This window comes from Sesamum indicum, linkage group LG4 (assembly GCF_026168435.1).
Source record: "Sesamum indicum cultivar Baizhima isolate 11 linkage group LG4, ASM2616843v1, whole genome shotgun sequence".
In the NCBI taxonomy this organism is placed as follows: Eukaryota; Viridiplantae; Streptophyta; class Magnoliopsida; order Lamiales; family Pedaliaceae; genus Sesamum; species Sesamum indicum.
The window spans coordinates 1,780,380-1,797,096 of record NC_142660.1 but is presented as its reverse complement, the minus strand read 5'-3'; the positions used below and the strand labels follow the sequence as shown (position 1 = coordinate 1,797,096).

At 31.8% G+C, this 16,717-nt stretch overlaps 1 protein-coding gene across 2 annotated transcripts; it reads left to right on the top strand.

Annotated features, from left to right (window-relative positions):
- Positions 1–1,607: 1,607 nt before the first annotated feature.
- LOC105159904 (transcription factor-like protein DPB) lies at positions 1,608–8,344 on the top strand. Of its 2 annotated transcripts, none has more exons than XM_011077120.3 (9): positions 1,608–2,657; positions 3,289–3,362; positions 4,552–4,595; positions 5,866–5,928; positions 6,018–6,164; positions 6,295–6,363; positions 6,500–6,598; positions 7,429–7,499; positions 7,852–8,344. In XM_011077120.3, the coding sequence occupies exons 1-9, from the start codon at positions 2,389–2,391 to the stop codon at positions 8,096–8,098; spliced, it is 1,083 nt and encodes a 360-aa protein (XP_011075422.1). In that variant the 5' UTR covers positions 1,608–2,388; the 3' UTR covers positions 8,099–8,344. The 2 variants fall into 2 exon arrangements, with proteins under 2 accessions (XP_011075422.1, XP_011075421.1); XM_011077119.3 differs by having other exon boundaries at positions 3,283–3,362.
- Positions 8,345–16,717: the final 8,373 nt, after the last annotated feature.

The window sequence follows — 16,717 nt, the reverse complement described above, 5'->3', positions numbered from 1 at the left end:
GCGGTTGTTTATCATTAGCTACTTGATTTACCCCATTATCATTCTGAGTTGCATCGTTGGCTGCCGCAAAGGAGATGAGAAGAAAGACTAAAAGGGAACTAAGGAAAAGAAAAGTTGTAGGCTTCATTTTGTGAAGAAGCACTCGCTTAAACTTCAAAAAAAAAAAAAAAAAGGAGAAGATTTTGATGCGGGATCTATGAGAATCATAATACTTACCTCAATCCTATATATAGAGAAAAAATTATGAATTCCCATGTATGATTGCAGAAGCGTTATGTCTTTGTATCAGTAAAGTAATATGGTTTAGTGGTTGGGTGATGTGCATCATTCAATGCAATTTCAAGATATTATCTATTTTTGAAGAAGAAACTTTTACTTGGAAGTTAGAACTCTCATGTCATGGCTCTATAGCTAGGCGTGGTGATGACTGGGGGCAAACACTTAAGTTGACTTATTGGGGTACAATTTCAATTCTTTTTACATTTTTTTGAAGATTGGTTATTGAAAATTTAATTGTGAGTCAACCTTTTCTATTTTTAGCAATTGAATGATGTTATCTTCATGGACCTTGATATGATAATTAAAGGTGTTTATGATTATCGATTTGAATAAATTATATTGTAAATTTTAATTATTTTTATTTTAGTAAAAACTAATTTATTTGAGGGCAAATTTGACATTCAATATTTAATTTATGAAGTCATGAGTCTGTACTATTGTTCAGATGGAAGGGTATTAGACAAACGAACTTGGTATGTATTATGAAAATTAGAGATTTGTGTGAGGTTATGAATCTAAGGTACATTATTTGACATACTTAAACTCCTATTTATAGGAGTTGGATGCATTAAAAGGTTTGGTTAAGCATGGTCATGGTATCTTAATTACTGGGGAAGTTCAATATCATGGGATCATAGTAGTCTGGTTGTATGTCAAGCAGTCCATATTATAAGTGACTAAGAACTGAAATTGTCACATCAACAGGAAAATCATCTATTTAGGGGAAAACTTGTCTTGTTTGGGGACTGTCTGGTCTTTATCCTAAAATTTCAGTTGGCATGCTCATCCCTTGCTAATATGTTCCAAGCTGAGGTGCTATCAAAAATGAAAAGTTATGTTGTCGTGCCAGTTGAGTTGATTTGTAGTGTTTTGCTTTCTTGAGCTTTGCGCACTATCGACATATTAATTTCCTCTTAATTGGGCCTGAACTATTTGATTACATAAACTTAAATTGATTATGTTGAAAATCAAATTTGTTATCATTAAATTAAATTTAAAAAAAAAACAACTCAAAATATCTTAATCAAGTGATTACGATTGAAGTATCATAAATAAATTCATGAGTTGGAATACTATAAAATATATGAGTTTATTATATATAATGTAATTATATAATTATCGTTACAAAAAAGTATACTGAAAAAAAATGCGAATGAAATTAAATTTTCGACCACATTAATATATTATTAGATTTTCCAATTAAACATTTAACTAAAGTAAAAATAACTTTATTCCATACATTTACTGTACAAATCAAAATGAAGAACAATCTCATAAACTCTAATAACCTTACGTTATTATTAATATAATCACATTTTTACTGCTATTTCGTCAAAAAATCAAAACCCTTGAGAGGTGAGATCTTTCCCTCCCTCCTCTCTGATTCCTTTCTTGGTAGAGTCTCCTACCGCATTGCTCTTTTCCCCTTTTCGTAGATCAAGAAAGAAACCACCTCCATCCTCTTTGATATTTGCAAAGCCGAACAAAAACGTTGGAACCTTTCAACCTTAGTGATTTTGTTTTTTAGTCTTACGGGAGTGGAAAATTAAAGGGGGAAGGGGGTAAAGGACAAAAACATTGCACTAATTTTGACAAGTGACGCAACACTTTTACAGCCATTGTTGTTTTAGTTCACAGATGTCGTTCTTGACTGAATGTAAATTGTGAAGTTCCATTCTTATAGAAGCGTATTTTTTCTTCTTTTGGGGGGATATTTACCGCCGGAATTCGATTTATCTCTTCAAGAATCTTCCCTTTTGGCTTGAATTGACTTGGGCTTTTTTGTTTGAGTTTCATGTGATGGTTTAGTGTTGAATTTTGGTGGGTAGTGGGGTGGAGTCACCTTTGTTCACAGGAATTCATGCGGTAACTCTTTTTCTTGGCCGCATTCTTTACTGGGTTTCTCTGAAAAATTCCTTTGGTGGTTCTTTTGTAGAATACAGTATTTAGAAGACTGTTTTTTCTGAACCCAGAGTTTTTCTTGCTCAAATTCTCATCTGGATTTATCTCAAATTCCCAAGATTTTACTATTCGAAGATATATGTTAAATTCTTGGAAGTTTTGGGTTGTTGTTTAGGTCTTTTCTAATTCTTATGATTTTCTGCGGATATGGTTAATCATAGCAATGATAATAACAATAGCAATCAAGAAGATGGAGATAAGAACCCATCAACCGTGTCTAAAGGTGGGGGTGGAGGAGCTACCAGGTCATGGGGCACCACTATTTCTGGTCAATCCATGTCGACCAGTGGTAGCATGGGGTCGCCCTCCAGCCGTAGTGAGGCTGCGATGGCAACTCCGGCCAGTGATAGCACATTTGTTCGGTTGAACAATCTTGATATTCAAGGGGACGATGCTGGATCTCAGGGGCCAGCTGGGTGAGCCTTTGATTCATTTTATAATTTTTTGAATCGCGTGATTGTTAAATCACAGTAGTTCCTTGTGAGTTAAATGCAGTAATTTTTAGTAAAATCACATGATTGTGTAGTATTCTCTGTAATTTGTCTTGAATGTTTTGTACACGTAAATCAGCAAATATAATACTATTGTCGTTAAAAAGTAAGACCAACAGCTTGCTAATATGCTATTTATATGTCAGTAATAAGAGCTGAGGAAATTTGAGAATAATGCCATTAGATTGTGGGTTAACTAATCTGTCTGACAGCTAAATAAAGGTTCATATTGTGAACTTCATGTATTATGATGTTATACTTGCGAAGTCCATGTTTTGTGCTTGGAAGATAGGCTTGTTCGATATTGGTTTGCACTTCATGGATGCTTATTGTGAAAATCTTGGGAAAGGAAGTTTAATTGTGTTTCTTAATCAGATATTGAAATGATTGACATTGATGGTTTGGAAATAGAATCTGCGGTTTGAATGACTCAAGTTATTTTAATTTGTATCTATGATTTTTTTATGAGACAAGCCTTTCAAACGTCTACTAGTTTGAATGCTTCTCTTGTCTTGGAAAGTTTTCTTTCTAATTTTAATCATCTTCACAGCAACAGGAAGAAGAAGAGAGGTCAACGTGCAGTTGGAGGTGATAAAAGTGGTCGAGGGCTCCGTCAGTTTAGCATGAAAGGTTTTTGTTTCTCATCTGTTCTTTTCTTGTTCTTCATTTTGATTTTCTTACCTAAAGCTGTAAGCAGTAAGAGTCTTGGCTCGTGAGGGTAGATGACACTCATGCAAGGTGTATTAATGCAAGATAGTTGCTTGTGCTAATTATATTCTGTAGTGCTCTTACTAGGAGATGGAGCTAGTTAAAATGTCGTTAATTGACTTCCTTTTCTCTTGAGTTCAAGAATTAGATGAAGAGAAGTTGGATGTGAAACCTTAAAGAGAATAAGAACAAAAAGATTAGCATCCATGTGACATTTAAGACGACTCCTTTAATTCTTCTTAAGATTCTCATACTTATAGATTTCCTAACACAATAATTCCGTGTTCTACGGCCAAGTAACAAGGTGTACTCAGAAATATATATCATAAACGAGTAAACCTCATGAATGCTTACATGCTTCTTTCTTGTTTCGCACACATGCAAACAACATACATATAATTGCATGATACTATACTGCGGAATCAATCTCTTCATTGCACCTTCTGACCATTACATTAACAGTCAGGTACTGAATAATGACTAGGAATTGTCGAGACTCTAGGCACCAAAAATGGAAGGGAGTGGGGAGTGAGAGGTGGAGGATGTCAAGGCTTAGATTTTTGGTTTTGGACTTGTTGTGTATTATATTTTTCCCTTCCTTTGAAGCAAATGCTCTGAATGAATAAAAGGCATTTAAGAGTTGTGCGACATTAATGGCATGTGATCCTATATTAGAAAATGTGGGCAGGGGATATCTGGTACATTTTGTCGGTTTGTCGGTACAATTTACATTGGCTTGGTGGAGTTGGTAATATGTCATTTATGCTTAAAATGAGGGATCCAGATGTCATTGTTATCTCTATGTACCAAATACCTGACACGTGTATTTCGCCTTAGTTTTAGGGACAGTGTAATAGGTAAAAGAACTGATACGTAGTTTGGTTTTTGTTGCTTGTCTCGCTCTATAAACAATTTATGACGTCACACCACTTTCTGGTTCTACAGGTCTTTCTATGAGTGATTGGTCTGGAGTCTTGCGGACCTTAGTTTAACTTTCAAAATTTACAGGCCTTATTACTGCAGTCTGATTGGACACAAGAGGATGTAAAATTAATCAATTCATATCGCAATTTTATGTAATGATTAACCTTTTGCTCTTCTTCGTTTTTAGTGTGCGAGAAAGTGGAAAGCAAAGGGAGAACTACATATAATGAGGTTAGAAGGCTCTAAAAACTTGTAATTTTGTTTGATGTCTTCTCTGAGTTTAGCTTATCATTTGATCTTTCTGTTTGCCTGCAACACAGTTATGGGGTTCTACATGGATTCTTATGATATATCCATGATCATTTAACGTATGCATTGCCATAATTTCACTCATGCTTTAATGCAAACAAAGCACACATGTGGTTGACAGCTTATTGTCCTGCCCTGATGGTTTCTTATTGAGGGAAAGTAGGGAATCTGATTTTTTGGTTGAATGAGTTGAGGACTCAGATGTGCAACGTAATTCACATAAGTGTCATTTTCAGTTGGAGGTTTTTTATTATTTACAATGTACAGTTTGGCACCTTTGTAGTTTAATTATTGGCTAGTCCCTAACATAAACTAGTTAACACAGTTTAGGAAATTACTAAGCCCCACATTTATGACTCACGTTGCCATCTGCAACACCGTAAAATAATTAAGAATCTATCTTGAGAATGAAAGTCTCTTTTTCTCCCCAAACCACCCTCTTGATCTTAAATAATGTTGTGGCACCACTAACACCGAACGATTACTTTCGAGAGCAACTTTAACTTGCCGACTCTAACCTACTATTCTGAATGGATCAAGTGGGAATCTTAAAATAGAAAGAAGGATGTTAAGCCAAGTTGACATGGCCATGTGGAGATATTTATTTTGTTGGTTGAGAAGGTTGGATGTAGATGCAGTATTAGCACTTGATTGTCAATAATCATCTGATCCTTTCTCACTTACAGCAATAATAGTCATGCCACTGAGTAGTGCTGCTGCTGCTGAAGCATTTTGTTCATTCGGTTTTCAGCTTCAGTTATTTACTTATCTTGCCTGACAGGCCTTACTCTGACGAGTCCTCTTTTCTGGTTCTGTTGTTAACTTTAACTTCACCTAAACTTATTTCTGGCAGTGTGCGACTCCCCAAAACTTCTCACTTATTTAGCATAACTGCTACTTCTCCATCAAGGGGAAAAATCAAAGCTGCGAAGATATGCCTTCATTTGGGGGAATACAATTATTCTTCCCTTTTTCTTTATTGACAAATAGTCTATGTAGCAATATATTCAATCTGAAAAATAAAATAAAAGTTTTAGAGTGGTCTTACACTTGGCGCTATTACTTTTCATCTTGTTTTTTTATCCAATTTTTAGTGTCGTCCTGGCTCATGTTTATGAGTTAAAAGCAGCTTCTACTCTTGAACTACTCACTTATCATTACATCTAAACTTAACATGGTTTTGTCTTCACAGGTTGCAGATGAGCTTGTTGCTGAATTTGCAGATCCCAACAATAACCTTGCATCTCCAGACCAGGTTCATTGTCATATGCTGTTTCATATCTTCCATTTGAAGTTGTGAAACCTAATAATCAAGCTAAAATTTTTATTGTTAATATATGCCAGCAACAATACGATGAGAAAAATATACGTCGAAGGGTGTATGATGCTTTAAATGTGCTAATGGCAATGGATATAATTTCTAAAGATAAAAAGGAAATACAGTGGAAGGGTCTACCTCGGACTAGCTTAAATGACATTGAAGAACTGAAGGTTAGATCTCTGTTATTTCCTTGTATGTCATTTGTTTCCCCTATTCATGTATTTCTGTCACAACAAAAGTACTTATCGATGCCAATATTATTGATTTATCCGATGTTCATTTGTATATAATTGGTTGCAGACTGAACGTCTAGGACTTAGAAGTAGAATTGAAAAGAAAGCTGCATATCTGGAAGAGCTGGAGGAACAAGTAAGAATTTTGATGATATATAATCTACTTTTTTTGAAAGGAGTTTGATCCTGATATGCATAAAATACCTGGATATGACCAATCCATAATAGCCTGTTGAACATTTTTACTCAACCATCCCTGTGTTTTGATGCAGTACGTTGGTCTTCAAAACCTCATACAGCGTAACGAGCAACTATATGGCTCAGGAAATGCTCCCAGTGGTGGAGTGGCATTGCCTTTTATATTGGTGCAGGTAGAGTTGATTGGTATTTTACAGAGGTTTTGAATCATGCATTTGTCCACAATAAATGTCAACATTAGTGCTTCTCACACACTCGACCACGTGTCTGCATCTCCTCTCGATTTGCTTCTTCCGCCAAAATAGAGTTTATACATGCTAAATTGGGTCTTCTTGGTTGGAATGACGTATCTCGTGTAGAGGAAAATAGAAGATTACATCATAACGTAATTTATGATCCAAACTGATCCTTTGACTTGAAAATTGGGAAGATAGACCTAGTTAAGTGATTTGACATTTAAAATACATAGAGGAAGGCCAAGGATATTGATCATCTATATATTGAAGACTAAGACTTCTACACCTTGAAATTTCTTTGTCTTGCTATGGTGTCTGGGATGAGCTTTTTGGTAGATAACTGAACAAAGAGTTGGAAAATTTATCAGTTAGTATTTTAATAGATATATTACTGTTATGGAGACATCAGTTCATCCCCCAGGATTTCTCCCTTTCAGTTAAGCAGAGACTTATCCCGAGTCAGTATGAGGAATATAAACCAGCAATTTTTAGTCGATTTTTGTTCCTTTTTTGTAAATGCTGATTTTATAACAAATTCATTGCTTTATGAGACTAAAGGTCGATGCTGCTGCACTTTTCTAGGTGGTAAATATAAATGTGATACCTTTTTCAAATGCATGCTAGACTTTCTATTCTTTATCGAGGTCATTATCCTCAGAACAGATCCTTTTGGAAATACTTATGATGAGTGGTGTTTCAACCACCGCTTAGATACGTTTTTGTGATTCATTTGGGTGCTGCTTACTGATGCATGTTTTAAACTATAGACTCGTCCTCATGCAACTGTGGAGGTGGAAATATCAGAAGATATGCAGCTGGTGCATTTTGATTTCAATAGGTAACCCAAGTATTCTAATGTATGCTATATTCACCTCATAATACCAGTACAAACATGTATTTTGCTTGCTATTCACTATTTTATGAGTGGTCTTCTGCAGCATATTATCTGATAATATGGTGCTTGGATTTATTTTTCAAATTTTCATAATCCAGCAGTTTAGGTTGACAAGCATTTTTAACATCTTTTGTTCTCATTTTCACAAGATTGACATAAAAAAAAAATGCGGTGTGTAATATTACACAACATTGTATGTAGGTTCTTGTGTTTTTAAGGTTTACACATAATGTGCTTCAGAAATGACAGCAGCTTCTCTAACAAAGCAGTTGGTATATTTTGATTCCACTTGCAGCACTCCTTTTGAGCTACACGATGACAATTACGTCCTCAAGGCGATGAAATGTTGTGAGAAACCACAAGTCGATGGAGCAGGCACATCCCAAGATCTTCGCACCACGGATGGAGGTGAAAGCTCGAGCATGGCCCATGCCTACCAGCCCCAAATACCTCATCCTTCCAGACCAAACATATCGGGTAGGCCTCCCACCTCACCACCTCTTCCTGGAATATTAAAGGCCCGTGTTAAGCACGAGCATTAGTTCCGCCTCGTGATTGCATCTCTCATCTCATCTGTACATCGTGTAAAATATGAAACGGGGATCAGATTTGATGTTTCTAGCAAGAAATACTTTGTACTGACCAGGAACAGAGCAGAATTTAGTAGAATTTGGTTATCGTAACGATGGAGCATTTTGTTTAAGGTTGTAGGTTTATTAAGATATAGGCTTCTTTAATTATTTCCTCATGTTATTCCATTTCTCTGAAGATCGTCCTAATTCCTTTCCTGACTTGTGTTTATTCGTTTCTATTCCAGCTAACATATGTATACCGTTTTTACACAAAAAGAGAATTCAGAATTGAAAATATTGGCCCCAGCAAAAAGGGAATTCACAAAATGGCCCCTTTCCTTCATAGCTCTGCTCTATTATTGGCGAGCAAATGCAAGTGACGTTCATCAATTCCCCTCCTACCACAAATTTATTATTAAATTAAATTTTGGACCACTCCCTCTTCTGGTACTCTTTTGGAAATAACCAATCACGTCCTCTCTCTCAATCCAACCGATATCTATCTATACCATGGGAGATTTAAACTTAGATTAAAATTTAATTAAATTTGAATAAATTATATTGTTAGGGTAATATATTCGTCGTACGATTGGTGTTTGGCTAAAGAAAAGTGATGGGTCAAAAGGCAAGTCATGTGATTGTTTTGATTCCGATTAAATGCAATTTGGATTAGGATAATCAGATGTTTATCATTAGGTCAAAAATTGCACTTGTTACTTACTCGGCTCGAGATCTTCTTTTCCCTCCTATATATTTGGCAGTGTCAAGTATAATATTAAGATGACGGTTCGATATGTGATAGTTGTGCTATGATGATGGTTGTTTGTTCTCGACGAGTTATGTTCCCACCAATTATAATTGTCATTAGAACGAAATATTATACTAATTAGTTGGCGATTCATATGAGGCGATTGCTCCTATTTGTTTTTTTTATTACAACGGGTGGAAAGGGTGGGAGAATTTGGATTTGAATCCAAGAACTCCTCTTTATTGAATATATGTGATGTCCACTTAACTAAATATTGATGACATTCTGTCCTCATTTGTTGAGCGGTCGATTTTCGACAGCTAAAGTGCTGAAGATAATAAAAAATTCAAATGAAAATATAAATTTATTGGTATACATGTTCCTTAAAATAAAATATAAAACTTAAGATATGATTTTAATTTGAAATTTTTGGCATGAATTTTCAAATAATTTTAACCCTAATCAACAAGTCCATTTCGTGCAACTACCAACTTGCTTTTAGCAACATATGGTTGATTTTGAATGTATATGTCAAAGCACGTGCTGTACTATCTTCTTCGTAGTGTTCCTCTCCCCTAAGCAACTCTATAAATACCATAATAATTATTTAAGTAACTCTATTATTTCCGTTGCACAAAATATCTAACTCACTCAATTTAATACATGCTTCATAATTATATTTACATCCTTCTATTTATAATTTTTTTACTTGAATTCGCTCTTTTTTTTAGATAATTATATATAAACACATCAAAAAAGTCAATATTATTTAAATAAAAACATCATTATTTTTTAAAAAATTACACATACATCTCTAAAAAATTATTATTTACATGAACTACCCGTATTTTGTAGCTATCATAAATAATTTTTACAATTATTTTCAAGGTACTGATAGTTTGTATAAATTAAATATATGGTATGGGTGTAAATGTAATTATGTTTTTTATTATTATAACGATTTTTTAATTAAATTACTCTTTTTTTATTGTCATTTAGCATTAAAAAAGAAAAAGATAAATAAAAAGGACACACACACGGACTAGGGACAGTGGACACGTGGCCGTCGGCCGCACGTCGGTGTCCGGGGGGCCCGGGATCTTGTCAAGCTAGAAGCGACGCGAGGCGGATGACGTAACTGCTCCCACCCCTCATGACGTCAGCTCGATTCTTCCATTGACGCTAGCGCCACGTCGCTAGATACATATTGTGAAACCACTCTTGTAATGCCTACGCTAAACTTCAGCGCGTGGGCAGCACACTGCACACTCGTGCCAATTTTTTAAATTTTGTGGTTAAAATAAATCATTAACAAAATATATAAATTTAGTTGTATATATATATTATATTTACTCCCATACAAATATAAAAATATTACAAAAACACATCGAATGAGGGGTGAAACTAAAAATTTATGCATTTTTCTAACGACGCTAATATTTTTCCTCCAAATCCTAATAGAAGAGAATTGGCGCAACTGATGAGTTTTTGAAGATAAAATTTTATAAATACACTTTATGAAATAAATTACATCGACACCCTTTATTTAGGGGTAAAAAATTCAGTACGTGTAAATATAATTTTACTCTATTCTCAATATTTTCTCAATCATACAAGAAGGCTTCACGAAAAACTCATTGAAAATTTAAGATCACGGACTAAAGATATAATTAAATTAATTAATTTCAAATTTTAGAGAGAATAATAAAAATGAATTGCATAAGTTATACTATATAAAAAGAAAATATATTTTTCTCTCACAAACGACGATTATGACACCACAATACCAATTTTATTATTGTATCGATAATACTCCTAAGTTGATTTTCTTTTTTTATTTGTTCTTTTCTTTCTTTCTTTTTAGAAATATAATATGTTGGTTTATATATATTTTTTTCCTATTCATAATATATTTTAAAACTTAAAATATTATTTATTATATGCACGTAGGAACGACGTGCCACGACGGCTAACGTCCAAATTAATTTATCTGTATTCGTATTATATAAAAAAGAAAACTCTTTTTTTCACTCACAAGTAGCGTTTACTTACACCGCGACACTAATTTAAATTACCAAAAATATCCTTATGTATTTTTAATCACCCTACTCAGATTCTTTTCCTCATCTATATGATTTATACTATCTATTTATACTAATATAAAAATTTAACTCGCACCCTTTTTTTTTTGTGTGTGTAGATAATAACCCTAAATTAGTTTTATTTTATTTATTAAATGTGATGTGTCGGTTAATAATCTTATTTTTATTTATAATATATTTTAAAGTGTCAATAATTATTTATTATATACACCCAAAAATGACTTGCCATAAGGGGTAAATTGTTGTTTCAATTATTTTAGTACCCCAATTTTAATATTTAATAAATTATTTTTTAATTTTTCCACTCACCATAATCTTACACAATCACCTTTTGGTAGTTTGTTCTTTTCTCACTCCAAAAAAAATAATAATATAATCTTAAAAAAATATATTTTATAATATTTTTTAAAATTATGCACATATATAAAATTTTACCGAATTTCTTAGTATATAATTAATATTGGACAGGAGAGATAAGAGGGAATATGCAGATATTTTACGAAACCAACTTGACGTGGTGCCCTCCATTCTGCACAAACATTTAGATATTTTTCAAAAAAAGAGAAATAAAATAACCACCAAAAATATATATGTCTAAATATAAAGTTAAAAAGTCTGCATAATAAATTATTATATTTTTAATTTTCTTTTTTTTTTTTGGGTGGGGGTGGGGGGTGGGGATGATGATGACAAGAGGAGAAAAGGTTTTATGTGTATTTATTATACTATTCATAGTTCAGTTTGAAACAAGAACTTTTATAGAAAATTTGAATGTTAGATGCATTCATGTATATATATAGATATTATACACTGCAGCTGTCGCTTTTTAGATCGGATTTTTTTTTTGTATTTTTTATTTTATTTTAATTTATATATATATAATGTGTGTATAAAGATTATGTCATTAATTTTATATTTAATTATTTTTTTTATATATGTATGTCGTGTACAGGACAAAATACTTTTTTAGTTTCATAAAATAAGTATAAAATATTTTTTGATACTACAATTATAACAAATGTTATTTTTAGTCTCATAAAACTTACAATCATGTATTTTTAGTCCCATAAAATCATATGTATTGTGGTTTTGAGAATAAAAATACGTGATTTTGTTATGCAGCTAAAAACGTCATTTGTCATAATTGTGGTACTAAAAGAAATTTTATTTTTATTTTATAAAACTAAAAATATATTTATGGATAGTGTACGTGACAAATGAAATATGAATTATAATAGAAAATCGAATGGGTCACTTTCTGCTTCCATTGATTGGTTCATTAAGTCTCTAATCTCTTACCCATTATCAACAATCAAATCTCACTTCTCTATATTTTAGATCCATCCATTTTCCATTTCCTCTCACACTCTCTCTCTTTCTTTCTCTCTCTTGAGGTTGGGCAGAAAGGATGGACAGATCTCTCCAGAAAAGGGGAAGCAAACAGGCCAAGAGCAGGAAAAAGCAGCAGCAGCAGCAGCCGCTCAAAGTCGTCTACATAACAAACCCTATCAAGTTCAAGACCAGCGCATCGGAGTTTAGGGCACTGGTGCAGGAACTCACCGGACAGGACGCCGATATCCCGGTGGCGAAAGCGGCGGCGGCGGTGGTGGAGGAGGAAATTATTAATAATAGTAATAATGTTGATGCAGCTGTAGAGGAAGTGATGACAAAAGTAGTAGGGCAGACGACGACGACGACGACCACTTGTGATGGTGATCAATATCATCAAGTGGTGGGGAACGGGTCGGATCCATCGACGACATTCGGGTCGTACTTCCATGATGATGATGATGGTGATGATTATGGGTTTTATAATCCACAGATGTGGCATGAAGATGAAGCTGCAAATTCTCATCATTTTCATGATGCACTCATGTAAATTAATTAGGTATGCTTATCAATAATTATTATTAGTGTTTTAATTTTCAACTGAATTATTTGGTTTTTTTTTTTTTTTAATTTTGGAAATTATATTAACTTGTAGTAATATTGCCTCAATTTCTAATTAATACATAGTAAAAAAGGGGGGGAAAATAGAAAGAAAAAATAATTGATTCTTGGAAAAACAGCTAATTAGTCTGTGCTCATTAATTTAATTAACTGTTGAAGAACTATTTCAAATAGTAAGCTATTCATTTTCCACATTAATTTTATGAGTAAAGATCGATGAAGATATTTAAAATTAATATGTTAATGGTAAGGATTTTTTAGTTAATTTAATGCTTAATTTTTTTAGTTAAGTTTATAAGCTTTTGAAATTCGTCTGGCAAAAAATTTCTTAAAGACCTTATAAAATAATGTTTTGGATCTTATAATTAAGTTCTTTAAACTTCATCCATCTTTTTCTAAAACATTTTGTAAGTTCTTTAATCTAAATATTCAATCAATCAAAACATATTCATAATTTTGTTAGTATTTTACTTCAACATTCGTATATAATTAATGTATTTTCCCCTAAAATGAAATTATCTTTTTATATATATTACTTAAAAATTTAATTGTTTGATGGCTTTTTTGGTGATTTATTAGTACTATATGAAGAGTTTATTATGCAAAATATTTTAACATTTTGTATATAATCAGCTTTGATATTTTATTTATCAAAATATTTTTAACACGCTTTCAAAATATCTTATAAAATGTGAGAATTTATAAAATATTTTAAATAAACTTAGCCAAATACCCCCTAAATTGACAAGATATGTAAAATATTTGGGACATCTATTGCTAGGGTTCAAGAAGAGAATATTTATAATCAAGAAATACAGCAAAAATGACAGAGAATATATATATATATATTTAAAGTGATACATATACAGTCACGAACTTGTTAAAATCCAATATCGACAATATGATTGTTTAGGTTTTATGATTTAGTGACCTTCGGTTCCATCTCTCCAATTGAAATATTTCAGCCTCTCTGGAACTGAATTTGACTCAAGAATATATTACCCAATAGCTATGAAAAAATATTATTAATGATACCTAATTCAATTGGTAAAGTTAAGCCCTATAACTTTTAGATAATGGGTTCAAATCCTGCTAACGTGTGAGGATGTTGTTCGACTAATAGAAGTGATTGTTTCATTTTAATAGTAGGTGCCGTTCTGCTTTAATAATATAATTGTTAATTAGATATAGTAAAATGATATTGATTATTAGTTTATGATTATTTTAGTTGCCGATTATTGTTGGACGAAGATATTTGATATTAATAATTGTAATCGATTTATTTAATAAATAATAATTCATCGCTTTCATTTATAAAAAAAAAAAAAAAAAAGCTACGAAAAACATGATTTGATTTTAAGATCAACGTCGAGCTTATTGCAAATAAAATTCTTACTAATTTGTTGCTAATCTACATTAATTACAAGGAATATATATCGTTGCTATTAGCGTTATTTCTTGTAGTGTTAACTTTTTGAAATTATATATATATATATATATATATATTTCTTGTTAGTTGCTCTAATTTTTCCTCAGCTGCATATATATAAATCAGGAATATACATACATAAAAATACACCCAGAGCGAGAGAGAGAGAGAGAGTTAGGGCATTTACGGTAAGCCCTAAACATCATGATGCTTGAGAAATTACTCTTCTGACCCTTTCATAAAAGCTTCCCAAAAGCGATTTTGGGGGTATTATTAGGATTGAGTGAGAGCAGCAGCAACAGGAGGAGGTTAAATGTAGATGGTCATGGGGGAAAATTTTTATCCAAATTAAATTTGGTCGAACCAAACTAATTATATAATAAGTGTATTATACTTGTCATGCAATTGGTCATTTTATTTGAACTATTCACTAATCACACAATAAATATATTATATTATACAATTGACTGATCCGATCTGACCAAACATAACTGGGGTTACAATTTCCCAATGTAGGCAGCTGCTATACTTCTTTCTTCTCAAAATTAAAGCACCATTGCTCCTTAGTCCTTAGAGCTTCTCTGTTACTTGTGTAAGATAAAGGACATGTTTGCAATTGCTTGAAATAACTAGCTACCATTTATCAGTTTATTATTAAAAATAAATTAAAAAGATTATTTATTTTTAATTTATAGTGTTGCCTTTTCGATTGCTTATAATTATATAGACTTGATTTAATCAAAAAGATATAAGCGCTTTAATATTTCCAACTTCTATAACTTAATTATTGTGAAGATTTATAAGGACATAAATAATTACCATGTCTTTGCAACCACTTGAAATAAACACTGTTTATCAGCTTATTATAAAAAATACTACGTTGTTTCCGCCAACGTAAATTATATATATATATATATATACTAATATAAAAGAAAATGACTCTCTATATTCATAAACGGTAATTAATAATACTACCGTATTTTTTTTTTAATATGATAGTTATATCCCTAATTAGATAATTATAAAGGTCAATCTAATTACTTTTTTTTTTTTTTGATACAAAAGTAACTCCATATCATTTTATTATCACTTCATCAGTTTTTTTGTTGTGTCGATAATAACTTAAGTTGATTTATTTATTTATTTTTCAAATATAATTTCTTGTATATTTTATTTTATTTATAATATATTTTAAAAAATAAAAAGATATTTATTATATATACATAGACATTGTGTGCCACCAAGAATAGTATAAAATAAACAAACTCACGTGCTTGTTACAAGGTGAAGTACTCTCTCAAGAGAAGTCGCATTTATTCTTATTTAGAAGGAAAGAGCTATCAAATTTAAGAGGTGGGGAATTATTGGACTTGATATTTAACAATATGTTGATGTATACAGAGATAATTATGTTTATGCCTCTTTATCTATGATTTATTTATATTGTCACTGTTCTTTTATGTAATTACAAAAACCACTTCTTACAGTAAAAGAATAAGAGTAGTAGTTTGTGTGATGATGTTGATATTTTTAGAGACATATGTTTAATTTTTTTAAAAAATATGGATGATTTACGTAAATAATATTGACTTTTTTTATGGGTGCATATTCTATATTTTTTTAAAAATAAAAGTGATTTGTATAAATAAATCATAAATTAAGAGGTAAAAATGCAATTATCTCACGTATATATATAAATGAATGATTAGGGGAGTGGGGGTTAGGGTAGTGATAGTAGGTAGATAGGTAGCATCTTTTGAGTTGATAATATGTTGGATGAGATATTAATTTAGGGAAGGACAAAGGACTTTGGCAGTCAAGTAGCCAACTTGACATGCAATTAATGTTGTGTGATGTGACCTTAAAAACTACTCCATCTTTTGTTTTTAAATTGTCATTTATGTATATATCTACACATATTATATTCTTCTTTCTTTAAATTTTGTATAATTCCACGTAAATCGTCTATAATTTGAGAAATTACATTTAGTATTCATAACGTTTGTTTTTGTCTAATAATTACATACTTTTATTAATTAAAATTTACTGAAATTATTAATATTAGTAAAAAAGAAAAATAAGTTTAGTCAAACACGCTGTTAGTATAATAATTAATGATTAGTTTTCATTGGAATCTCCTCTAAATTTTAATAATAAAAAAGAAAAAAATATAAACCATTTTGGTTATGTATTTCTACTTTTTGACTTTGTCGTACTATATTTCTTTAAAGCATTGTCGGAAACCTAGTACATATGTTGGTAAAAAAAATTTCACCAATGCTGCCTAGTTGAGTAATATGAAAAGATCAAGATGTGCAGTGGATCGAATTAGATTAGCCTAGCTCAGGACTAGATTGAGC